The following is a 27,612-nucleotide window of genomic DNA, read 5'->3' as shown; positions in this document are numbered from 1 at the left end:
GACAGGATATGAGCTGGTGAGTTTGTTATTTAACATCAGGCTACAGTTTTTAATAAGTTTTTAGTTATCTAAAAACATAAAATATGTAATAATTTTTTTAATGATGTGTGATAATAAATGTTTATTTTAAAAATAAGTATTTTGTCATACTTCTTTATTTAATTTTTTATTTAAAATTCTAATCTCATAACATTATTTATAAAACTGTAATAACTTACAGTTTAAATGCACATTTCTAAATAAACACTTTGTGGTAGAATAGTATGATACGCACTTTTACAAAATTGTAATAAATATTTTTATTTGTAATGCAGCAAATATTAATGCTTAAAATGACACTAAAATACAATATTTGAACCTCATAATTTAATAGAAATTGAGGCTAACTGCAAAAAGCTCCAATTCTTGAGAAAAAAGAAACACCGCTTTCAATAGGCTGGCTACGGGCCTGCTAAATGCATTTTAGCTGTTTTATGCATTTCTTGCATGGCTGGTTTGAAATATATTCATTTAAATATTTGCTTAGCTTATTTCTATGGTTCTGCATTTCTTCAAATGTCGTAAAACACATTTTAATGGTGACTCAAGAGGACACAAAGCTATCCTAAAGGAATACAATCCTATAAAAACAATTGCCCATGAAAAATTCACTGTAATTGAAACAAAACAAAACATAATAAGCACAGTTCTCTGTGAGAGTTAAGCCTAAATTGTTGTTAGGTGGCATTTACCCAGAGCAGCCCATTTTTCAGAAACTGATAAGCATTGGATTCACGCTCATGTTGACTGCGGCACATGTCCTGTCAGGTGAGTCCAGCTGAAAGCAATTAGCCACTAGGGGGCTCCAGGCATCAACCTATCAGAATGAATTAAAGATGTGAGAGACATGGAGGGACTGGGGGAGTCAGGAATAGAGCGTGTGACCTTTTCCTCTGTCCTGCTGAATGATTTAGATGTATACATGAGAGAGAGGCAGAGAGAGCAAAGGAAATTGAGGACAGAAGATGACAGATCGGCAGAGAGAGAGAGATGTTCTTCTCAGTTTGGAGTGACGGAGAGCAGATTCTCCAGGGGGAAGAAATGGCAGTGGACACAAGCACACTCACATGACAGAGTGTCAAATCCTGAGGGAAAGATGAAGGAGAGAGAAGTGACACTCAGAAAGAGGAATGTGTGAGCGAGAGCTGCCATTCAAATTAGCCAATAAATCCATTCACATGCTCAGACATGAGCGGAAATCACTGAAGACATGAGAGGCTCACTCTGCACCAATAGCACAAGTAAACCGCCAGATGAGAGGTGTGTGTGAGACAGAAAGAGAGATAGAAACAGAAACAGTGAGAGAGAGGAATGGTTTTAATCAATTGCAATTTTTGCCCAGTGCTGAATTTAAAGGAATAATCTGAAGTTAAGCTTAATCAAAAATTACCGTTTGGGGGAAAAATGAATGGGGCCAATTTATGGAGGATTTAAAAGAAGAAAGATTTCAAATTCACAATTTATTCAAATCACTGACAATAATTATTGCTACAAAAGTCATGCGCATTATCTAGCTGTTATATTATTTTCTTACTTTTATATATTATTTATATATTTGTTTAGGCAGTGCTGATAACATCTTTCTTTCTTTCTTTCTCTCTTTCTCTCTTTCTTTCTTTCTTTCTTTCTTTCTTTCTTTCTTTCTTTCTTTCTTTCTTTCTTTCAGCCAATATTAGCCAATAATAGCCAAATGCACTACAGAATTTTACATTTTCAAACACATGCATAAATTGGATGTATACTATCTGTGCTGAACAAGCTTGGTTTGCAACAACTGCTGGACATTTGTAGACATTTGAAGCTTGTTAGTCACAGTTCAACCTGCATAATCTAATTGTCACAGAAGGTGGAATTATTTTCACAGCATAATACTCAAGAGGGGTCTGGATGCAGACCTGGTGCAGCTGCAATCTGAGCTGCATGCAATGCTCTTTAATGCGCTCACCTAATCCCAGCCCTGACCCTACCCCTCAAAGTGATGTCGATAGCTCCATTGAGTGCATTGTGTCTGACATTGCATCTCTGAGATATGCAGTCTCAGCTTGCACCATCCAGATACAATAGTACTGCTCGCTACTCACTACTCTTGAGATCTTTTAAAAGGGCTACATTTAACGTTTAATACCTTGAGTATTATTTAACAGATGCTTTTACTGTACTTGCAATGCATTTTTGGCAAGTAATACTTTTCTTGAGTATGAATTTCAGTACCCTTCTACCACCATTGCATATTCCATGATATATTTTCATAATAACGGGTCAAAATAACACACAAAAATGCTGGGTTCCACACGATTGCTTAATGCAATCTCAACACAAATTGATTCAGTTAACTTATTCGCTTTTACAAATAAAAGTGGATTGAACAAAGTAATTAAGTTGTCCCAAAAAATATCAAGAATTGTGTTGATTCAGCTTATTTTAAATAAGTAGTTTGAACAAGCACCAAAAATATTTAATGAAATTTTATTAATTCTAAATAATACACTGAATGATATCATGTTGGAGTGGAGATGTTTAGTTTTTATTTTCACTTATATAATTTTCAGAATATTAAAGTGGACACATATGTGTTTTATGCATATAAACAAGGATTTTGTACATTTAATTTAATGCAGACATTAAAATGGGACACCTTTGGCTGCTACAACTAATTTATTTATTTACTTTTAGTTTGAAAAAGGACAAATGGAATAGATTTTTTTGTGATCAACATTATGCCACAAGTAATGTGCAGACGCTAGCTTATAATGTACCCAGAATATTCCCCAAGATTCTCCTAATGTAAAAATGAATTTGCATAGAGCAGTGGTCTGAATGCCCATTAGCAACTAATGTCCTCATTAGGAAGCAAACTATTTCAGAACACCCAGGCCATAGTGCAAAATAACACCTATTAAAGTGACTCACCAAGGAGGGGAAATGTGCTAATGTTCATCTTTCAGCCAGTGTGTGCAAAAAAGGATTTCTCAGCTCACTACCAAATATTGCTACTGACAACATGTACATTCCAACTCTTCAACGTTCATGAAAACTGCAAAAGTTGTGAGTCAGCCTGGATGCGAAATGAAATAAAATGCATTGCTAGGCGTAAGTCTGGGAAACTGATGTCTACCTGTGCACTGGGCCGTGATGCATAACACTCTTGGATTAAATTTGCTGTTTGCTTTGGGTTTTCATTTCTTTTCTTCTAAACGTATATGCTAAAATGACCTGCAAAAGAAATTCACAATCTGAAAGCTCTTCAAAAAACTTTACTTTGTGAAATTACTGCTTCTATACCGTTTGTTTTTGGATACATATGTATGTGGGTCATTGGGGAATTCTAGATATTTTAAGAGCGGATTGTGGAAAACACATCTAGGTCATTAGGGAAATAATTCAAGAATTTACATAATACTTCTTCAAATGGTAGCACATAGTTTTGTTGAAGCAGCATATATGAAAATACATCAAAGCCTATTCATAGTTTCTTCACTAATACAATGAACACGGATGTGTTTTCTGATTGTGAATGCAGTTTATTGATAACCTACTATTGATGCTTGTAGGCCTTTTCTTGATGTCCTTTCAAATGTGGGCTAAAATCTGGGGTACTGTGACTCAGTTTAACCAAATGAGTGTGCTTCAGTTTCTCCCAACAGTCCAAAAACATGTAGTATATAGGTGATTTGTATAAAAGTAAATTGCCCGCAGTCTCTCTCTCTCTCTCTCTCTCTCTCTCTCTCTCTGTTTGTGTGACTTTAATGATATCTATTATGATATCTATCTCCTTATATGATATCTATCTCCTTAGATTTTTTTGCACTAATTACTCATATCTGTTAATAATGTACTGTAAAATGTAGTTATCTATTTATTTGTTCTACACTGTAAAACCCAACAGTCAACTTTATCAAATGAAGTGAATGTAGTTAACTCAAAATTGACAGAAAGTTAATTCTCCTCATTTGAAAAGAGTTTTAAAGTCAGTGTTAGAGGTAATGAGTTAATTAAATACCTCATTACTTCAACTTAAATGGAGTAAGTTCACAGTACTCATTTAGATTTGTTTTTTTAACTTAAATGGTTTGTTGCAATCAGTTTCCTGAAATGGTTTAAGTTGCCTTAACTTTTTGGGTTTTGCAATGTAAATATCTTGTTATTTATATACTTTGAAACATAACAGGCTCTTTGTGATTCTTTGGATGCTATAATCATTTAATCTCTATCAGTCACTCAAAATAAAATAATTGTCAATCTGTGTGTATGTTAATGGTTGTCAAGAATGTTTTTAACTGTATAATGAACGCCAATGGGGTCCATAATGACACAGCATTTCAATAGCTTTCATATTATGACATTTGTGCTCATGGGTTTTTGAAAGTCATTAGCTATAAAGCTTGTTGTTGGCATTTTGTCAGTCTTTTTCTGTCTTTTTTTTTTTAGAGTTTAGGTTTTTGGCCAAAAACAGGATAGCGTGTATATTTATTTCCTATTTTTGCAAATGAATTTTAAAGATTACTACAACGTATCATAAAAGATAATGGGGTCCAAAATAACATAGAATCTCACTGTATTTAAGTGTACAACTTTTGTGTTTCATAGATGGAAGTGATACATTTTTGAAAGGATACGAGATTGAATAATGAATGACATAATTTTATATATATATATATATATATATATATATATATATATATATATATATATATATATATATATATATATATATATATATAATTTAAAAAAAAAATTTTTTTATGTAAATTATATGATAATAGCTAATATATATATATATACATATATATATATATATATATATATATATATATATATATATATATATATATATATATATATATACATATATATACATTTATACATATATATATATATACATATATATACATTTATACATATATATATATATATACATATATATACATTTATACATATATATATATATATATATATATATATATATATATATATATATATATATATATATATATATATATATATATATATATTTTTTTTTTTTTTTTTTTTTTTTTTTTTTTTTTTTTTTTTTATGTAAATTATATAATAATAGCTAATAGCTAACTAGCTTTAACATATCCCTAACAATATTGAATATGTAGTTGCAGTTTTTTTTTTATAATTGAGATTTATCGACTGTTAATAGACTGTAGACAAGTTAGGGTGACATATATTTCAGTTTTTGCAAATGAAATATGAAGCTCTAAGGGGTACAGTTCATTCAAGAGGTTGTTTATAATTGGTTTTGATCATCCAAAAAGGCAGAGAATCTCACTGTCTTTCATAGTATGACTTTAGTCTTCCATTGATGGAATTTATTGTAATAACAAGAGGATGAATCAATGTCATTCAATTTACATTATATGACTTTTTAAAACTGTTACATCTTCCCATAGTAAGGTATATGCAGTTGCAGTTTTGTTTGTTATTTCATGCCGGTTATTGCTTTTGACCAAATAATGAAAGCCAGTGGTGCCTAAAGTCACGCTGTCTTTCATTGTATGACTTTCCTGGAATGACATGAATAAATGTTTGTTTTTTTAAATGTAAATTGCAGAATAATATTTGTTTTATTATAAGAAATAGCTTTTAAACTGTTACGGTTCAAATCCCTCTTTTCAATTATAAATATGTAGCTGCTGTTTTTGTTTATTTTCCTTCATTCATTTTCCTTCGGCTTAGTTCCTTATTCATCAAGGGTCCCCACAGCGGAATGAATGCCAACTATTCTGGCACACACAGGTAAAACACAACTAATCCAGCAAATGTTTTATGCAGCGGATGCCCTTCCAGCTGCAACCCAGTACTGGAAAACATCCATACTCTCACAATTTTGTTTACCCATTTCACCTGTACCGCATATCTTTTGGACTGTGGAGGAAACCGGCGCACCCGGAGGAAACCCACACAAACACGGGGAGAACAGGCAAACTCTACACAGAAATGCCAAATTGCCCAGCCAGGACTTCAACCAGCAACCTTCTTGCTGTGAGGTGACAGTGCTAACTACTGAGCCACCGAACTGCCCTGTTTGTTATTTTATAGTAATAAATGCTGTTTGTTTAATTATTATTAATTTTTACTTGTAGTTTTGACACTGACATGTATATTTTAAAACTGGAAATCCAAAATTTGCAGATCAAAAGGTCTGGTTTTGGAAAGCACACATGAATTGACAGCGGGTGGGAGGCAATAGTGATGGATTACATGATGAATGAGATTTGCCAAGATCTAAAAAGTCACTGATTATTTACACAATCAGTAAAATAGCTAATTATGTCGCAGATGATATATGAGAGCATTAGCTGCAGACACAGACACACACATGAATAATGGCAGCCTGTTTTATACCTGTGTGTGCCAGAATGCCAGACACCGCGGGGTGCTAAAAGGATGCTGAGAGACACTCACAGATAACAGCTTGTGTCTGCACACATAAGCAGAAAGGAGGACTTTCTTTCCATCTCCCACTCCAACAAAGACAGACGACAAGACCACACGCAGATACAAAAGCTCATCTAACACAAAAAAAGCACAGGATGACAGACACGTTCAGCTCAAGCGCTGCTTCAGAAACAATCACATTTCATACTGAGACGATTAGCAGTGACACTCAAAGCTTCATGAGGCTCTAACCACACTTTCATTGAGGAACAGCCAATAAACACAGATGCAGCAAATGGGAGCGTTTACTGAAGAGCCTTTTATGACCTTCATGTTGTTTTCAAACTTGTAAAAGCTCAATTATCAAGAATGTTTAAACTGGTTTTGTCCAAATAATGAGCGCCAATGGGGTCCAAAACAACACTTTTTAATCAATCAATCAAGACAATACTGTATGTACATCACATATGAAGCTAGAGAACAGGGAAAATCCCAATTCTATTTTTGTACCCCTACCGCTTCACCCCTAAAACAGAGGTAAAGGACTTAAAATTTACCCCTAAGAAATGGAACAGCACTACAAGACCCACACATGCCATCATAAGTCATCACGAACTCTTACTTCACATGAGACCTGCTGTAGTTATTCATCAGGAAATCCCAGAAAGCAACAATATCATGTTATCATAACAATATAATGTGGCAATAAGCTCGTAATTGTACAGTGTATTTAAACCATTGCCATATTCATCTTTGTAAACACACGAAAACAACATTAACGTTATACCGGACACTGTTAAAAAGGTCATTCCCAGCCACTAGACTTTTCTGACAGGGTATTTGAGTGTGAAAGTATGTTGTGGGACTATACAGGAGTTATTATTATGGATTATAGAAAACTTTAGCGTGTTTTTTAATCGTTATTTTATTAAAGCATGACTGTAAACATGAACACTGTTATGAATGTATTAAAACATATGCTTGTTTGTTGTAAAAATTCTTAATAACGACAAAAAAATACTTAAATTTGTGCATCTCCTGACTCACATGTGCAGCCATGTTGCTGTTGTACATGGTGTATTTCTGAGAAAGTCCTGGAAAATCTCAGTTTCAAGGGCTATCTAACCCTTCCCCTTAGTCCTACGCTTTCAAGCTAAAGACTCCCTGAACATTTCACGTGAACTTGCAAAACGAGGTGTAGGGGTAAGGGGAAAGGCTAATGTTGTGTTCACACCACACGCGGATGTAGTGTCAAGCGCGAGTGATTTACATGTTAAGTCAATGCAAAGATACAAATAGACATCCTGCGGTGCAATTCACATGAATGAGGTGTCGTGAATAAAACGGCGCAAGTTGAGCATTTTGAGCGTTTGACGTTTTCGCATAATCGCTTGAGTTGAATAATCTGAACTTCAGCGAACATTTGAGCTGTGTTAACCAATCATGAGCTTGCTCCTGTAGAGGAGTGATTATGACATAGTGCCTGTTGTTGGTGTCCTGACAACAGTTCATCAATCTGGGTTTGGCTCAGTCGGAAGCACCGCTAAAAGCCTCCATCATCCAGGTTAAGTTTCTGGAGGAGTTGATGAACTCACAGAGCTGGGTGCACCTCTGAAAGGATCTAGTGCACTCAGACATGGTGCCAAACGAATATACGCTGTTTTTAGCCTTCCTAAAGCACATAAACACAGTTATTCTCTCAATAAAAACCATGTTAGCCATTTAGCAACGAAACTAGAGTCACCAGGCAGACGCCCTGCCCATGATGCAAATCCGCGTCTATTGTAAAGTGAATTTGACGCACAAATGAAGGAAAAATTGACGCACGAATGAAGCGACTAAATTTAAAACATCTATTTATGATTTATTCACGTGTTCCGCTTCTGGTGTGAACACAGCATAAGGGGTAAAACTGGAATTTGGCCTAAGGGACCGCTTGAGTAACGTTAGTCTCAGGATCAGATTTATTAGGTATGGGTTCAATTATTCAATATTTATTTTATTCTAGAAAGTTCTGATAATTTTTTTACTAAATTTATAAAGCATTCTTCCCAGAAAATGAGAATTGGTCATAAGGTCGCAAGTTCTATCATTACAAACATAGTTCGTTAATTTGGTGTTTCTCAAATCCATTGATCCAACGAACATTCGCAAACTGGGTCGCAAACTTCTAACTACACCTCTAGTAAGGTAGAATCATAGTTCCTGGCTGGTTCTTTTCCCTATTAGCCCCCATATGCCCTATTCCTTAAGAACATTACAACAATTGTTCAATTGTTCTCGGAATGATTAACAAAAAAAAAACAAAAAAAAAAAACAATAAAGCCACCTCTCTTAAATGTAATTTGCTATCAAAGTATTTCTACAGTTCAGTTTGAGCGATATTCATATTGACAACTGCACTCCTTTCGTAGTGCACTTTGAAATCATTTATGGCATTTTGATAATTCATTCACGAGTGAAGTTGTTGTTTGTGAAACACACCCCAGAAAAGCAAATGTTTCTTTTGGTTGTTTTTCTTGGCATAATCAGGGATACATATTCCACAAATGGAAGTTTAAAAATTGGTCTTGTGTTTTTCTCAACTAATTTTAAATCTAAGTTTAATCCATGTAAATTACCACTTGACATTTATGGGTTGAAAACATTTAGAATTTCATGGTCAGTTTGTACATTACCATGATACACTAAATACATAGCGACTTTAAAACTTGAGGAATTAGCCTGTAGTTATATTTACTGTGAATTACAGCAAACTCTAATTGAGAGAGAATATATCACACTTGTATTTCCATTGGCTCAGGTTGAATTTGGAATCATTTGAAAACATGCAGTTACAGTAACTGGAAAATGAACAGCAGGCTGCATCAACTAATTACTTCAAATGAATATTGAACAGTATCTTTAGGCTACCATTCACCAATTGTTTATTTATTGTTGTAGTTATCTCAAATGGAGATTTGATTGTTGCTGTTTATTTGCTAATCTTGTCTAATTATCATTTAAATATCAATTAAAATGCAACAGCAAATGTGCAAGGCCATAGGCTTCACCATGAGATAAGCGTGATGAGAGCCAGACAGTGAATTCAGGCAGACTGTCCACATCACCTCACATTATCTCTTCTTTCTTTGAACCAACCTGACAGCGGCTTTATTACAGACACTGAGAAGCTGAACCTCACAGGGCTCAGAGAAATAATCTCTCTTTTAAACAGCCCTCAGTGAATGCCTTGGATGAGATATGGAGACAGAGGTAGATAATGAATTATTTAATATAAACTGACTGAGATAAATGACCAGGTGTCACGTCTGTCGCAAAACTGTGTCCATTTATCCGTTTATTCTGATTTACAGTAGCCTATAAATAGCTTCGGGCTGGCCATTAGCTGAGGTCACGGTGCAATTTATTATTATTTAATCAAGACTTTGAGCACACAAACTTTCCACTAATGCTGCAATGGTCATTTTATGTAAATATAAACATTTAGTTAACACTTTATTTTAAGGGGAGGCTTATTCACGAGTATGCATTAGTTAAGCTTGACACATGAGTAATTAATGGTTAATTAAACATATAAGGGGATATTAACTGTTATTTTATTAATCTATCAAATAAAACATAATAAATTTAAGGATCTACATTGAAGTAGTACTTAATGATTAAGTACAATGTATAAAAACTTAGAACTTGCAACGATTTCCTGTACAGCATATAGTTCCTGTGCATTTCTGCATATTTTCCTTATTACACTATTTTAAGAACTGTAAATTAAACATAGTTATAGTTTAATACATTTAGTTACTAGTAATTTCAGATTTGTTTACCCACTAAAACTGCGTTGACATGGATTAGTTACATTTAGTGGCGATTCAATGTTCTCTGATATCTACATAGTAGGTATGTGGCTTAGGGAAGTGCCAAAAGTCTCCAGAAATGGTTTTATGCGCTCATTTATAATGACAGGAATAGATCATATGCATTTCATTGTTCTTCTTTGCTATGTCTTTAAAATAAAAACTTTTATTTTACCAGTGTTTTCAATAGATTCTCAGTGCTCAGTGGTTGCTCCTGACAGTGTTTAAATTTAAATGATATTTCGTTTCATTTTACACATTTAAATGAATGTTGAGCTCTATTTAACAGACTGTATTTTGATTAAATTACATTATTGATGCTGTAAAAGGAATCTTATAAAATCACATTTCACAGAAAGATTTTCACTTTCATTTCATTTTCATTACTGAAAAACATTTCAGCGTATATGGCCCATTACCTAAAGAATGAAAGGGTTTCAAGTTTTAAGCATATATGGTAGGGTTGTGAATATTAATGAGCTCTGCAGCTCGTGTCAATACCTGATGCTCACATTCTGAAACACACACATGCAAAATACTCATACTTCAGTTGACAAAAAATATTGGTAACACTTGATTTTGATGGTCCATTTCAGTATTGGTAGACTGTCTGCTTAATATCTGCTGATACTGCTCCTTTAACTGACTATAAGAAACTTTGCAAGTACATGTCAACTTACACTAACCATAACCCCAACCCAGTCTACCTATAATCTAATGAGAATTAGTTGGCATGCAGATGCATTGTAACTAAATTCAACAAACAGACCATCTGACAATTAAGTGTGACCAAAATAATTGTACTAATTGAGTAGATACCTTGTCAACTATCATTTCAACTGAAGTGATTGAGAGGTTTATTTTAGCTAGAAGGAGTGAGCTATCTTTATGCCACTAGAGAAACCTATTCTGCTCTAGAGTTGTGCTTTGAATTAAATATAGGCTAAATTAATATTTATACTCGACAGAAGGGACAGATAGAGATGTATTTAGTGTTAAAGTGTGTTGCCTCATTACAAACATGCATGAACTTTAAAATATGCAAATTCAACTAACAGGAGATACAGAACTTATGCCTTTTCAGTGGCGAATGAATGTATAATCCGTATATCCTGCATTTTGCAGTGCTGTGGAAACTGTGTGGTCATGCATAGCATGGCTGCCTGCTTTCTATTTTTTAGTCCCCCTGCCTTTTTCACTTTCAAAATAAGAGTCCCACATATATAGTATGTTTATTACAAGCTATATTTATTAAAACTTAGAAATAGGGAAAAAAATATAATTGTTGTAATATCACTAAAAACATGGTAGCCAATCACTTGGTCATGCATATTGATGATCCCATGTGAACTGTCAGAGACTGTTTTGTTCCGACTGGCCTGTATTTCACCAGGATTTAATACTCTCAGGATTTACATGAGACCAAGGAAACAATGGTGTTTGAGGCTGATGGTGTGGCATTCCCATGTACTGGACTCTTAAGTATTCAGCTATACATAGGTATATCCAGTAGACATGGGACGATAACGGTTTTCAAGGTATACCGTGGTTTGGAAAAGTCAAGGTTTTAAAACCGCCAACATTTTCTGCTATAACTATCCTATATGGGTAAGATTTTTATTTATGTTGTTATTTATGTGTATGTAAACAACAATTTTCCTCAAGTGCTGTCAATTGCGCTTAACTTGTGCAGAATTGCAATATTCAATAAAGTCAGTATACAGTGAGTGAAGAGTCAGCTCTTCTCCGATGCGTTTCTGTGTCTCCTCGCACTCCAAGAGTGTCAGACGTAAGAGATTTCATTCACCTCAAACACGCAAGCATCAGAGATTCAGCGTGAGCCATAAATAAAATCTTCTGTTAAAACAGATCAGTCTGAATCTCTGCTGTTTCCTGCAACAACTCCCACGCTGCCCGTCACCTCATGAAGCAGATCACCAGCTCCTATATCATCTTCATTATCTGATGTAAACAGTGCACAGGGGAACTTATTAAAAATAACTACATGCTTCCGTGTGTGTATGTAGATGCACTGTGTATTAAGACATATAACTAGAAGTCTATAACAAAAGAAGAAGGTTTCTGGAAGTCAGAGGATTTGCACATCTCACAGGACAGGTCTGACTTACTTTAAGTCTCTGATTCCTGTCCAACAAAACCAGCACTGCACTTTCCAGGTCAGTGGATGATTACACTGTTTAGAAACGAAGAATATTTGAGACAAGCCTGTGGGTAAAGGCTTGTCTTTTCGGCTTAGTCCCTTTATTAATCTGGGGTCACCACAGTGGAATGAACCACCAATTTATCCAGTATATGTTTTATGCAGCGGATGTCCTTCCAGCCGCAAGCCATCACTGGGAAACATCCATACACTCATTCACAAACACACTATACACTACAGACAATTTAGCTTACCAAATTCACCTATACCACGTTTTAGTACAAATATATAATTTTAAATACTATGGAAGTCAACATTTTTCGTGTTAATGGAAGTCAACATTTTTCGTTCAACAGAAGAAAAAAACAATCTTAAACAAGTGGAGGACTATTAAATGATGACAGATTTATTTTTAAATATGAGAAACTATCCCTTTAATGCACAGGTGTCAGACTCTGCTCTGCACACTTTAGTTCCAACCCTAATTAAACACACATGATCAAACTAATTGAGTCCTTCAGGCTTGTTTGAAATCTACAGGCAAGTGTGTTGAAGCAGGGTTGGAACTAAACTGTGCAGGGCTGCGGCCCTCCAGGATATGAGTTTGACACCCACTGCTTTAATGCTATATAAATAAAGATCCACTGAATTATGTAAAGCTGATAAAATATGTCCATTATGGCCATGAAACATTAACATATGTTAACATCATTTGAAAGAAGTCTCTTCTGCTCTTCAAGCTGTTTTTTTTTTTCAAAAATAAAACAAAAATAGTCGTTTTCTGCAAATATGTTTGAAAAAGTAATTAACAAATGTGACTAAAAACTTACATTTCAGCATCAATACTTTTTTTTTTTTAAATTGCATTTATACAGCATAAATCAGTCCAAGGCACTTGATAGATGGGGAAAAAATATTTGTGTGTATATATATATATATATATATATAGTTGGCATTTCTGTGTTTCTGAGTTTGCATGTTCTCCCCATGATCGCGTGGGTTTTCTCCAGGTACTCCGGTGTTCCCCCAGTCCAAAGACATCCGGTACAGGTGAATTGAATAAACTAAATTGCCCATAGTGTATATGTGTGTGTTTGGGTGTATCCCAGTACTGTTTGCAGCTGAAAGGATATCCGCTGCATATAACATTTGCTGAAATAGTTGGTGGTTCATTTCGCTGTTCATTTCGCACCGACAGGTTATTTGAGTTTCCCCAGAGCACTTTTTGTTTGTTTTTTTGCATTTATACTGCATTTGAAATGTTAAAATCACAGGAATACATTACATTTTAAAATCTATCCATATCTGAATTCAAAACAATAATTTGCAACATTATTTTTATAGTATGTTTTGTTAAATAAATGTAGCCTTGAGCAAATGAGACCTTCTTCAAAAGCATTACATTTTATTGTTTCTGAACTTTTTAAGGTGGTGTATTTTCACACAGAACAAATGTTAAAAAATATTTGAGAAAATTAAGAAAAAGAAAAACAATCAGTATGAAGGTGCCATGATATATAATCGTCCAACAGACTGTTTGGAGATGCTTAACTGGCCTATTTATCAGAGCTTCAGAGATCTCGCTCATGTCAGACTCTGCCAAGCTCATATGCCAGACACAGAGACTGCCTGCCTGCCCGTCTGTAATGATGATTTGTTCTCCAACCACAGCTCAACAACAATCATCCTGAGCAAACACAGCTGAGTTCTTGCAAATCATTCAGCAACACTTTATGGATGCTGGAAAAACTTCAGAAGCAGCCACACAGCTTGTAAACAACTAACTCAACCCTCAAGAGTATGTAAACACTAATGTAAATGATTCCTAACAGAATATTTAAAATCATCCTACTGTACAACTGCAGCTCTGAAAAAGTTGGGACAGTTTGTGAAATGTCATGAAATCAGGATGTGATTGGTTCGTTTTCTATCATTTTGGAGAAATGAAAACATGATTAAAACAAACCTGAAATGTATAGTAAACATATTTTGATGGCTGTAACACCCTGAAAAAGGAAAGAAGCAAACTAAAATTGAAAAGATATCGAATTCAATGTAAAATATATCCCGATTAAACAATTTTGAAACGTTCACAATAAGCAGATGAACTGATAATACACAGGTACTCAATGTTTTCGTATTTTACTAACTGTCAACTTTTACATTTTTTAAACACATCCAGTGAATAAGTTTAGAACAAGATTTCTGGAAACACTTTAGATTTAGTACCAATTACCGGCCTAGTAAGACACTGGCTGTTTGTTAATACTTCTATTAATATTAATGTACGATTAGTACATATTCTGCATCTTGTTCTAAACCTAAATCCAACCATAACGCTGACAACTATTAATAAGCAGCAAAAGAAGATGTTTTTTTAAACTAAAATCATAGTTGATGGTTTATTAACAGCAAGAATTGTGCCTTAAAATAAAGTGTGACCAGATTTCTGCTTTACATTTTCAGTATTGTTGTATTATACAGCACACAAAAGTAAAAAGTAGTGCTGTCAAATGATTTGTCGCATCCAAAATAAAAGTTTACAAAATATATTTGAATGTACCCTGTATATTTTTGTGTACGAGCAATTCCATGTAAATGTCAACATTGCCATGATTTTTTTACACCAAAATAGTGAATATATATATATATCTATATATATATATATATATATATATATATATATATATATATATATATCATTAAAGGGCACATAGTTTACTTCTTTTTTATGATTTAATATTAATATTATGGTTCTTCTGAGTGTGCCAGTTTAGGTTCAGTTTAAAACACAATTCAGATTTTTTTATTATAATGTGTTAAAAAGTGTCATGTTGGGGGCGTGTCCACAGTTTGCTGATTTATGGGTGTGTTGCTTCACATGTAAATTAGTTTCGGCTTCCCGCCCAACGTAACAAGGGTGTGGGGCCATGAGCTCACCCGCTCTGCGTTTGCAACAGAGTCTGACAGGCAGACGGAGAAGAAGAGAGAGGATCACCATTCAGTCGTACATGTACGACTCTGACACAGACCAAGCAGAGAGTACAAAATCATTTGTGTCTTTGTACAGTTTTACAGCCAACTGTGTGCTAGTTTCAAGTGCCGAGCTTGTATACAGAAACTAATAACCACGCACACTGAATTAACTTTGACTGAGGCACCGAATGCCCCGCTCGAAGCCGCGACACGGCACACCAGACACTCTCTGTGGCGCACCAGAAGCATGAAGTGTCCGGATTCGTCGCACCACGCATTTTTGAATTCTAAACATAGGTTTCTGCAACGGTCCGCTGCGCCCAGGCGTCGACTTGAGTGTACCCTGATAGAAACCTATGTTTAGAATTCTAAAACGCATGCTAGTTAAGATCACAGGGAGCTTCTGGGATCGCGAGAAATGCAAACGGCTGAAGTATAAGGTAGACTCAATGAGAAGTACACGTTTGCAAACCTACCTGAAGATACAACCAGTAATTCAGATTAGAGCGATAATGTGGAGAATATTGATCTTGTGTTGAGCCCAATGAGCCTTGCATCTAAAAATAGAGCTAGGGTGTTCCTTTAGTGATATTGCTTCGACTCGCGCCGAAAATGGCGGACGTGAATTAACAAACTGAGGATAGGATGCCAATCAATATTGCCAATCAATATTGGTGGGCGGGGGGACCGCTCTCCTACGTCAAGTAGCGGTCGATTTGAAAACAGCTCCAATTGGTCCACTGTTTATGTTGTTAAATTGAAAAAAAAAAAAGCACTGGGTGTGCTTATATCACCCCAATATGACGGTCTATACACCATACATGCACATGTCTGTCCAAACAGCTTAAAAAGTAGATTTTTTACCATAGGTGCCCTTTAAAGTCAGAATTATTAGCCCCCCTTTGAATTTTTTTTTTCATTTTTAAATATTTCCCAAATGATGTTTAACAGAGCAAGGAAATTTTCACAGTCTGATACTATTTTTTCCACTGGAGAAAGTCTTATTTGTTTTATCGTTTAATTTTTTAAAAAGCATTTTAAGGTCAATATTATTAGCCCCTTTAAGCTAATGTTTTTTTTCGATAGTCTACAGAACAAACCATCATTATACAATATAATTAGGCTGGTATACATTTACATTACCATATAATTAGACCTATCTATCTATCTATCTATCTATCTATCTATCTATCTATCTATCTATCTATCTATATCTATATATATGTATGTATATATATACACACCATACAATATAATTAGGCTGGTATACGTATAATTAATTACTTTGACCTGCCTAGTTAAGTCTTTAAATGTCACTTTAAGCTGTATAGAAATGTCTTGAAAAATATCTAGTCAAATATTATTTACTGTCATCATGGCAAAGATAAAATAAATCAGTTATTAGAAATGAGATTGCTATTTTCTTTTCCCATAACTCTGTGTTTAGTTGTTTTAGAAAATATAAACAGATGTTTTAATATAATATTAACATGTAGTTTCTGTAAACTACATTCTGTGAATTTATGTTTTAGGATTTTACTTCAAATGTTACATCCATAATGCTGGATTTGCTCATTTATTCAATTCACCTTTATTTGTATAGCGCGTTTACAATGTAGATTGTGTCAAAGCAGCTTCACATAAAAGATCATAGTGAATTAAAAAAGTGTAGATCAGTTTTCAGAGTTTAAGTTCAGTTCAGTTCAGTTCAGTTCAGTGTGGTTTAATATTCACTACTGAGTCCAAACACTGAAGAGCAAATCCATTGATGCGCAGCTCTACAGATCTCAAACCCTGCAAGCCAGTGGCAACATCGATGAGGAAAAAACATCACCAATTGGTGAAAGTGAAGAATTAAAAAAAGAATTAATAAATATATGCATGACTATATTGTATAAAATATTTGTGTACTTTTGTATTTTATGTACAGTAAATGCATCCATTTATGCATGTACAGTGCTCAGCATAATTGAGTACAGCATATTTTGAAAATTATTATTTTTATCCATTTCTCAGTGAATATAGGCAATGTATTTTGGCGCAAAACAGATTTATTAAACAGATATATTTATTAAAGTAATATTTTATTCATCTAACATATTTAGAAATAATAATACAATTAAATTTAAGGAAAATATAGAAAAAAAGATTTTACAACCTACAAAATTTCAACAAAATTTTTTAATTTTTTGCTGCTTCTGATTTTTCCTCTTTTTAAAATTTGTATTTAATATTTTTCTATAACATAAATTTAGGTGTACTAGTTTTTGAACCGTTATTTTGTTAGATAAGCTCCAGATTTGGCTTCAGATCTGACTAATCTAATGTATATGCGCAAATATAATATTGTATAGCTTCCTATTAAAAAGATGAATTTAAAAGAGAGATTTGTGAGGGGTGTACTCATATATGCTGAGCGCTGTATTATACACATAATACAAACTTTTATCATGGATGTGATTAATCGCGATTAATCGTTTGAAAGCATTAGTAAAATGCAATGCAAATGCAATTCTAACATGACGCAGACCAGATTTAAACCTGCGTCTGCTTGAGCACATGCAACAGCCCCTGTGCCACAGCTCTGGTTCATAACAAGATTTTAATGTATATGAAAACAAAGGCAAACCAGCCCAAGGCTTTGAAGACTCTAATTCAAGATAAAGTTAGCAGTCGCTCGCATTTTCAATGATCAAAGCTCTCTCGGGCTCCATGTTTGAATGAACTGGTTCATGGAGCGTGTAGAGCTGTATCTGTTTACAGCTCTGGTCGGTTCTTCCCAGCTGAGGCTGGCTCTTGCTCTTGCTATCGCTCTCGGCCTGTGCCTTTGAAAGATGAAGCCTGCCAAGACGCTTTAATGAACCATAACGCGATTATGTAATCCACTGTCAGAGGAGAGCACTAGAACCATCTCCCATTCGACTATAGCAGCCCTATATGTATGCTCTACCATGCTCGCAGAAACAAAGCTCTGAGGTAATCATCCTAAAGCACACACACATATAAAACATTTTTAAATATAAAACAAGATGCTTGATCAGCATATTTTGATGCTGCTGGAGCAACTACCATAGTTCCAGCCCTAATCCACATCATTAACTAATGCTAATATGCGCTGTTATTTCTGCTGTGCATTTTACATGGAAATACGAAATCTGAAAGTTCACATTTAATTCAGAGTTCCTTGTAATAGTTTGTAAAATTCACTGGCAAATTCTGAATGAAAATGTACACACATTTAGTTTTTAGGAGTAACAATTTCAGACTTGAAGGGAACACAAAAACAGTTCATTCTCTACAGGTAAACTTAATGAGACCAGACAAGTTTTATTTGCAATGCTGTAAATGATGAATATAAAAGTATGTACCAATCGGTGGTAATTAATTTCACATAAAAACAGAAAGAAGTGATTTAGAAGGAAAAAAAACCTTCCAAACACTGCTTCGGGAAAATAACTTTTACCGCATCTTACTGTTCCTTTTCAGTATTTTTGTCATTTTCCAGATCATCTTAGTTTCATAAGCTTCATGTGATGTAAAAAGTTGTTTTTACTATGAGATTAATCAAAATAAAGTAAATTAAAATGATTAAAAGTGTTTTTTTTTTCCTCATCTCGAATTTCTCTTTAGAATCTTTAGATATTATTTTAGTTTAGACTTTTCTGACTTTGACTGTAGAAAATGAATTAAGGCCTTGCAGAAAAACTGCAAAATCTTATGAAGTGTATTCTTTTTCCCCCATTGGACAAGCTGCCATAACTCTAAAGGAACTATTTTTGCACTTTTATTTATTTCTTGGTGTAAAATGGAGAGGCTAAGTTGATCTCTAACATCCTAAAAAGCTGATTGGTTGATGAGGAGAGCAACAATGTTGATTTAGGAGCATGTGACCCAGAAGCACATCAGTAATGTGATGTAGAAACCCATAATTAATGGGCCAGCGTTTGATGCTATCATGCTGTTAACTGTTCAGCTGGACACATTCATAAACGATCTGCGAATTTGCATAAAAAACCAAACACGAGGCTCTGCGCATCAAACCGCCGCTCTTATTAACCGTAATATTGACGCTAAAGTAAAGTGCAAGACAACACACGAGTTGTGTTTTTTTCTACACGTTAAGATCGACTAGCATCAGTCAGTGGGCGTCACGCTGAACTAACTTACCGAATCTCCTGTCGGCGATGGAAACGGCGAGCGCGTGGACGGACAGAGAGGCGAGGAGCAGCGCGCGCACACGAGCCATCCTGCTCATCGAGCCCAGCACAGCTCAGCTCCCGTTAATTCGGCATAGCGGCTCTCTCGGGTTTCAGGGGTGCTGTGATTAGAGCAGAAGTGGGTCAGAGGCAGTGAGATGACTGATGCTCCGGTACCCTGTGTCCTGTACTCAACTCTAAAGGGGCGCGAGGCGCGTTCAGCACCACGGTCAGCGCCCCGCCTCGGCTGATGACGTCACCATCTACACGCGCTTCCGCAGCTGATTGAGACACTTCTGCGCGCTCAGTTTTATTTAGTTTAAGGAGACGTATCTTATCTTGTGTATCTTATCGGACAGTGGAGGTTGATAACATGTCAGAGCAGTTATTTTGCTCAAAGGTTTTGCCACCTACCGAAACACGGGTATATGATTCACTTAATAATCAGTGCACTACAATACTAAACAAAACTATCACTGATCAACAAGCACGTCAAAGTTATACTACGTAATCTAGAATATACGAAACAGCCTCTATACATACTATTGAAATCAGAAAAAGTTAAAGGAACTATAGGGTGATTTTTAAAAGTTTGACTGTGGGGGAAACCGGAGCATGCAGAGGAAACCCACGCCAACACGGGGAGAACATGCAAACTGGGGGGAGAACATGCAAACAAGCCGGGGTTCGAACCAGCGAACTTCTTGCTATGAGGTGACAATGCTAACCACTGAGCCACCGTGCCACCCTTAAAACAATTAAAATTTTTTAAATAATAATAGTTATCATTATACTTGTAGTAAATGTTACAGACCCACACAGCTTTCTGTTTGACAATTTGTCCGAATATCATACTTTTTCTTTATTTCACACAATGATTGATTGTGATGCTCTACAGTACATACCTAAATTGGGAAAATACAGTACATTTAGTATTTACTTGCCTGTACATTACTATTGTTTTATAAGGAATAAAGAAGTATATTCTCTTGTAACACATCACAATTAATAATTGTTGTATCCACATATAAAGTAGATAAAATAAATTGGTAGGATGTATTTCAAATTTAATTCAAATGTATTTCAAAGACACCATAGTGAGAAAACAAAGCTTAAAATATCATCTTAAGACATACCAGATTCAGAGATGCGTCTCAAAAAATGTACTTTTGTGAAAATTGATGTAGTCACCTGGAATGCAAGAACTTTTACATTCGAAACCACACAAAAGAAAATGAAATGATGTTTCAAGATGATGTTTTGCATAAAGTTCATTCAAATGAGAGAGGAGAGAGAGGGAAGGGGGGAACATAAAATATGCAAGAGTTTTAATAAGCTATGAAAACAAAAAGAGAAATGATTTTGTGAGAGTACACACAAGTTACTGTCATCAGCTTGCCCGTTTAATTGTTTGGTTGTTGGCATGAAATTAGGACGTCATTCAGCATTTTGACAGTGGATTCGTAGATGGTCCTGAGAGAAGAAACCACAAGATCAAAACATAATTAAATGTTATACAGCTGTCACTGTGGTGTAGACACAGATTACATGTGTTTGCAATAAATTTTAATCTTTTACCTCTGTATATCATCAGAGTTTTCCGAAATACTGTTGTAGTAGTTCTGAATTTGTCTGCGTACAGACCCGGCAATGTCTTTCAACTCCACAATAAAGGCATCAGCTATAATGAGCAGAGCAGAAAGGTAATCATTACTATTCAATACGCTACAGAAACAGAAACTCCTATACCCCTAGACACATTGTCATATGGACTCAGCCAGTCACAATAAGGAATTTGTCACAGATATATTGTCACAGAAATTGTTGTGATATTATTGTACTATTTTAAGATCATTTTATGCTAGGTGATTTGGCCTAAAACAAATACTTGATTAATTGAACAGTTTAACTCGATTACAAGTAATGAACAATTTTTTTTGTTTTTTGCCCTCTCCGCGCTTCCTACACTCATCAACGCTGCTAAGCTGACCGATCACACAGCTAAGTGTCTGCTAAGTGTAAACAGCGGGGTCACGTGACTCCACACGAGGTAGGCAAAGTAATTGAAAAAAAAATTGACCTGGATAAATTTGATTGATTATAGGTTCTGAATGTCGATTTAGATTACTTTTTACTTTTAATTGCCAAGCCCTAGTTTATGCATCTTATTATATAATACGATTATATAACAGTATAATAATGCAAAGAGCTATAAACACTTTAAAATACATATCATTCTTAAAGTTATTTAGATTCTATAATTTGATGTTAAAAAGGTAAATGGCCTATTATATATACTATTGAATGTCCTATTAGGTAAATTTCCAAATATAAACTTTGACAATGGTAAGGGAGAATGTAAATGTCATTGTAAAATGGCTTTAAATTTATTTGTGAATTTGTAAAATGTATATTGCAACGGCAAAAATGATTGAAGTCATTTCCAAGTACTGCACGATAAGTCGATATATTGATTGTGACAGGCCTAATATGAACACATTGACAGACACACACACACACACTAACACAAACAAACTATTTCTAAATACTGGCTGTGAGTTTGTGTGTTTGGTTGTATGTATAATAACTAAATTATACAAATACTGTCATATACCCTATGAGGCAAATAAAACAATTAAAATCCAGTGTCACTTTATATTTTAAATGTGTCTATCCATAACTCCACTGGACTTATTGTTACTAATACATTTTCAAACAGAAAAGTTTATATAAAATAATTAAGTAACACTTAAGTTAAAGTACTGGCTCAGTAGTTATAATGTATGATTTAATTCTATATCCCTAATCCTACCCAACTCCTAAACCCAACTACTACCTTACTATCTTTTAACAAACAGATAATTAGCAGTTTATTGAGCTAATAGTCTTAGTTATTAGGTGGTTAACAGCATGAATTGTGTTTTGAAATAAAGTGTTATCAATAATTCTAATATCAATTAAAACCAACCAGAGCAGGAATACAAACACATAATTAAACCAAAACCACTCACATTCTTTGATGATGGTCAGAATGTGTGTAAGTGCAGCCCATTGCGTGATACTATCAATGGCCTCCGACTCTATAGAGGAACTCAATTCAGACAGAAAAAACCTAGAACACAGCAGAAAATTAATCTGACTTTCACTTTGTAGATGTCCTTTCCTTAGAAACAGGGATTAAAATGGTTATAGTCCTACAATTTCTTCGTGGATTGACTAGATTAGATCAGATTCAACTTTATTGTCATTACACATGTACACTCACAAGGCAACGAAATGCAGTTTAGGTCTAACCAGGAATATAATAGCAGCAAGTGCAGGAAATACAGGTATGTATGTACAGTTGAAGTCAGAATTATTAGCCCACCTGTTTATTTTTTTCCCCAATTTCTGTTTCACGGAGAGAGTTCAACACATTTCTAAACATAATAGTTTTAATAACTCATCTCTAATAATTGATTTATTTTATCTTTGCCATGATGACAGTAAATAATATTTGACTAGATATTTTTCAAGACAGCGTATACAGCTTAAAGTGACTTTTTAAGGCTTAACTAGGTTAATTAGGTTACCTAGGCAGGTTAGGGTAATTAGGCAAGTTATTGTATAACAATGGTTATGGTTTTATATATATATTTATATACATATATATGTATATATATTCATAACTCCTAAATTGATGAAGAACACATGCAAACTGTCCTTTCACTGGTCAGAGAGTGCATCTATCTAAGTTCCAGGATTCTGCACATATTATTCATTTTGTAGGACAACAGCTTTACAGGCCTATTGCTGCTTTCTTTGTATACTTTATTATTTTGGTTACTTTAGTTTGGTTAGAAAAAAAATAACCCTTTTTCTTAGCTCCAGATTTACTCTCATGGGCATTAGCAATAAAAAGACTGCTGCTTTTAATGCAATTTTCATTATAACAAACCATACCCTAATTAACTGCCTTGTTCATTATTAGTCTGTAGTGTTTGATCGTATAGGTTTTCTCACCATATAAAAACCAGATTAATGCTTTTATCTGGGATCTTGGACTGAGTTTTAACAATTGCACTGTTCAAATATGCCGAAGAGATCAAAAAATGCAGCAAAAACAAATTCTCCAAATGGGTCAGGTATGAAAACGGGCAGTTCTAGATGGTTTTTGATTTTACCTGGTAACAGCAGGAGATCTGAGCGTCACTTTGAGTATGGTGCTGGAAAGAGGTGGAAGGTCATTGACCGTCTCTGGCATCAACAGCTCTTCCACATGAGAAATCTGCATGTACAAACATCACATTGCTGCTTCCACTGTTCATTCATCTTTGCTTTCAGTCTATGCCTTTATCCTTCAGATTATTTTTATAAGTGGCTTTAGACAGCTCTCCCATGCTGCCTACGGTGTCATTTCATCTCAAGAACACAACAGTTTGTATTTATATCAGTCATACTGTCAAACACTACATCCGAGTGAAATGAAGAAATGAGCTCAACAAATGTTTCAATTAAAAAGACAACAAAGAAAAGCAACGCAAGCTTAATCACAGCATGCACAAAATAATTAGAGGATTTACCTTCTGCAGGGGGCGGCTGATATCAATAATAACGGCGGCACAGAGCGATGAGAAAACTCCTGTCATGAACTCCGACCTCTCAGTTGTGAACTTAGTCACCAGCAGGAAGTCATGAAGAGCTTCCTCAGAAGAGCAACACAGCTGAAAATACAGAAAGAAATGGTATTTAAATTGAAGAAGTCATAAGAACTGGGCATCATTAAAAAGTTTTCAAAACAACACATACACCAATATTTTGACTTTGATATCGGTTCCTGAACAATACTATACTGTGAATATACTGGCAGTAGCAAAAGTCTCTGTAGTCACTCTGCACCAATAACTCTGCAACACTCACATGGTGCCCCACTAAAGCTAAGCAGGGCTGCGCGGTCAGTACATGTATGGGAGACCACATGAAAAAGCTAGGTTGCTGCCAGAAGGGATAATAGTGAGACCAGCAGGGAGTACTCAACCTCCGGTCTGTGTGGGTCCTAATGCCCCAGTTTAGTGAAGGGGACTATATACTGTTCAGAGTGCGCCATCTTTCGGATGAGATATTAAATCAAAGTCCTGACTCTCTGTGGTCGTTAAAAATCTCAGGATGTCCTTCGAAAAATGGTAGGGGTTTAACCCTAGCTTTCTGGCCAAATTTGCCCACTGGCCTCTGTCCATCATGGCCTCCTAACCATCCCCATATCATAATTGGCTTCATCTCTCTGTCTCCTCTCCACCAATCAGCTGGTGTGTGGTGTGTGGTCTGGCACAATATGTCGTCGCATCATCCAGGTGGATGCTGCACATTGTTGGTAGATGAGAAGATTCCCCCCAAAAATGTGTAAAGCACTTTGTTATACATTTATTTATTTACGTTTTGATATAATAATAATAATAATAATAATAATAATAATAATAAGCAGCATTGGCTATACTCATGGCAAAACATATATTAAATAAACAATATATAATCAGATCAGTTTCTTAACAAACATACACTGTAAAAAAAACAACTAAAACAAACAAACAGCCACACTGAAGAGTCATATACCATCTTTATGTTTGAATAAAGATAAATATAATAAAATTGCTCCAGAAGGCACTTTTTAAAACCTTTCACTTAAAATATTTCCAGAATAAAAACGTTCTCTAATATCATTTAAAAATACAAAATCTATTAAAATGTTTTGTCGACAAAATATTCTTACACAAGTCACAAATAGGTTTTTCTTCCCCTTTCAATAAATATGTGTGTAAGTCTTGAGTATGTAAAGCACTTCGAGAAAAGCACTATATAAAATGTAAGTAATTATTATTATACAATAAGACATTCGGTTAATAAAGTATCTCTACTGATGTTGTATTCCAGTGACAATGTATTCAAAATAACTACAATCATGATATTTTGAAAATAAATGAAACTTAAGGGCAAAGTTCGATGCATCTGTTCATATGTGAAATAAAGGAACTATTTTAAAATCCATTCAGCCTATTTCTTGTTCTAGAGGAGTCACTATTAGCTTAGCATAATTCACTAAATCAGATTTGACCATTAACATAAAAATAAATCCTATTTAAAGCGAGAAGCCTCTGTAGTTACATTTTCTGATATGACCAACAGAAAAGTTTTTATTATGTAGGTCAACATTGCTAGGAACTATACTCTCATTCTGGCGAAATAGTCAGCTGAAAGAAATCGGCTGAATGGTTTCAAAAATGGTTCAAGTAAACTGTTTTACTCTAGGAGACTTGTAAAATGAGCCTTTTTCAAAAAAGAATGTAGTGTTCCTTTAAGGATCATCAAATAACAGACACCCAATCACAGCTGGTCTCACGAAAAGACAAAACTAATGACGTTTGAGGTTACAAATTAAAAGTGAAAAAAGTGACTGTGCAAGCCTAAGCAGCTCAGCAGGTGGGAGAAGACTGAGGTTGCACGAAGGTTACCATTTACACGCGTGTAGTTCTGTTATCCTCTCTCAAATGCCAGTGCGATTGGAGCACTCTGTTCTTTTTGTAGTAGATTTGTCATTATGCACACTTGGCTTACAAGCACTGATGAGATTCAATCATTTTAGGTAAGAAAATTTGGTTCTGAACGCCAAAACATTTTTGATTCTTCATTTTTTAATTGTAACAAGGAAATTTGGTTGGTGAGTAAAAAGTATTGAACTCAACATCCAGCCCTAGCAGTCATCAGTCAAATTTGAACAACATTATTCCAGTTTTAATATATACATGTGCACACAGGTTTGTGTGTGTATTTAAGGAAGGCCCTAAAGTCTCTTTTCAAAGGTCTCACCTCTTGACCCTCTTCCTTGTCTTTCCGCAGTCGATGTGCTAATATCTCCACAACTTTCTGGAAGATGTTGGTGAGAATGCGGATAGTGAGGGACAGTTGCTCTTCCTGTCCCTCAGCCTTTTGGGAAAGGCAGCCATGTGCAATCTCAGTAAGCAGAGCAAGCAAATGAGGGATGCATATGTATCCTTTCTCTAAAGGAAGCATAAACATACAAAAAAATAAACATTGTTAAACATTTTGTATAAGGGGTCAAACATATTTTAATTTAACAACACATAAATCTGTCAATCCTTCTTTAATCTGATAATACATAATACAATCTCTGGCCTCTGGATCAGCAAACTACAGCACTCACCTGTCTGCAGTACTGAGGCAACATGCTGCAGTAAGTGGTCTCTAAAATCACTGTCTCCAACAGAAACCCGCAGCACATTCTTGCACACTGTTACACAGCTCTGACAATGATAGAATAGGGGAAATAAATCATATACAAGCAAACCAAAACCATCTGCACAATCTATTGTAAAAATGCAAATCAGTGAATTAGTTTTAGAATTAGTCTTCAGGAGTCTGATAACCCCTTTAACAGTATTTATTTACAGTACTACTGTTTAAAAATCTGGGCTCAGCAAAGTCTTAAGTTCATTGTATACAGAGTCTTAAATTTGTGCATGTTTAAAAAATAAATATGACCTCACGTTGAGTGAATTGCATTTACACACCGTCTCTGAAATGTTTGTCAGTTTTCTTGCAGCCATGGAATGCACTTTGAGAGGTTATGAGCCAAAATACAGAGGGGAAAATCATTAAAAACTGGGCGACTGAGATAGACTCTCTTTAAGGATTATGCTTTGCACCATTTATTCTGAACTGAACTGCTAAACTGAAGATTAGAAGTGAAATCAAGGCCATTATCACTTTTTCTTTTTTTCTGGGTTGAAAGCAAAGTCCTACAAGCTCTTTCTTTTTAAGACATTTGGACCAGAAGATGGAGCTGCTACAGTGAAGGAAGCTGAGCGTCTACTGTTTGTACAATCATGTTTTTTTCTTCCGTCACATAAAAATATCAGGCTACCTCAAATCGATCGCTCCACAGGAAATTTGCATTCAATTAATGCTCCGCTGCTATTATTATTAT

The 27,612-nt window shown here is 34.9% G+C and overlaps 2 protein-coding genes across 4 annotated transcripts in view; both read right to left on the bottom strand.

Moving 5' to 3' along the window:
* ptprn2 (protein tyrosine phosphatase receptor type N2) overlaps positions 1 to 20,355 on the bottom strand; it is a 278,828-nt gene extending 258,473 nt beyond the window's left edge. Inside the window, exon 1 of the mRNA XM_056461907.1 lies at positions 19,606 to 20,355. Coding sequence (XP_056317882.1) covers positions 19,606 to 19,693 — 88 coding nt within the window. The 5' untranslated portion in view covers positions 19,694 to 20,355. The remainder of the gene's footprint in view (positions 1 to 19,605) is intronic.
* A 125-nt stretch (positions 20,356 to 20,480) lies between these two features.
* LOC130232905 (condensin-2 complex subunit G2) overlaps positions 20,481 to 27,612 on the bottom strand; it is a 25,299-nt gene continuing 18,167 nt past the window's right edge. For all 3 annotated transcript variants that reach the window (XM_056462885.1, XM_056462886.1, XM_056462884.1), the window contains exons 21-27: positions 26,830 to 26,929; positions 26,475 to 26,665; positions 24,197 to 24,337; positions 23,798 to 23,901; positions 22,646 to 22,746; positions 21,213 to 21,315; positions 20,481 to 21,107 (exon numbers count right to left, since the gene is read on the bottom strand). In XM_056462885.1, the coding sequence (XP_056318860.1) occupies positions 21,038 to 21,107; positions 21,213 to 21,315; positions 22,646 to 22,746; positions 23,798 to 23,901; positions 24,197 to 24,337; positions 26,475 to 26,665; positions 26,830 to 26,929 (810 nt within the window). In that variant the 3' untranslated portion in view covers positions 20,481 to 21,037. The remainder of the gene's footprint in view (positions 21,108 to 21,212; positions 21,316 to 22,645; positions 22,747 to 23,797; positions 23,902 to 24,196; positions 24,338 to 26,474; positions 26,666 to 26,829; positions 26,930 to 27,612) is intronic.

The sequence above is a fragment of the Danio aesculapii genome, chromosome 7 (assembly GCF_903798145.1).
Source record: "Danio aesculapii chromosome 7, fDanAes4.1, whole genome shotgun sequence".
Classification (NCBI taxonomy): domain Eukaryota; kingdom Metazoa; phylum Chordata; class Actinopteri; order Cypriniformes; family Danionidae; genus Danio; species Danio aesculapii.
The sequence above is the reverse complement of the archived record's forward strand: the minus strand, read 5'-3'. Positions and strand labels throughout refer to the sequence as shown.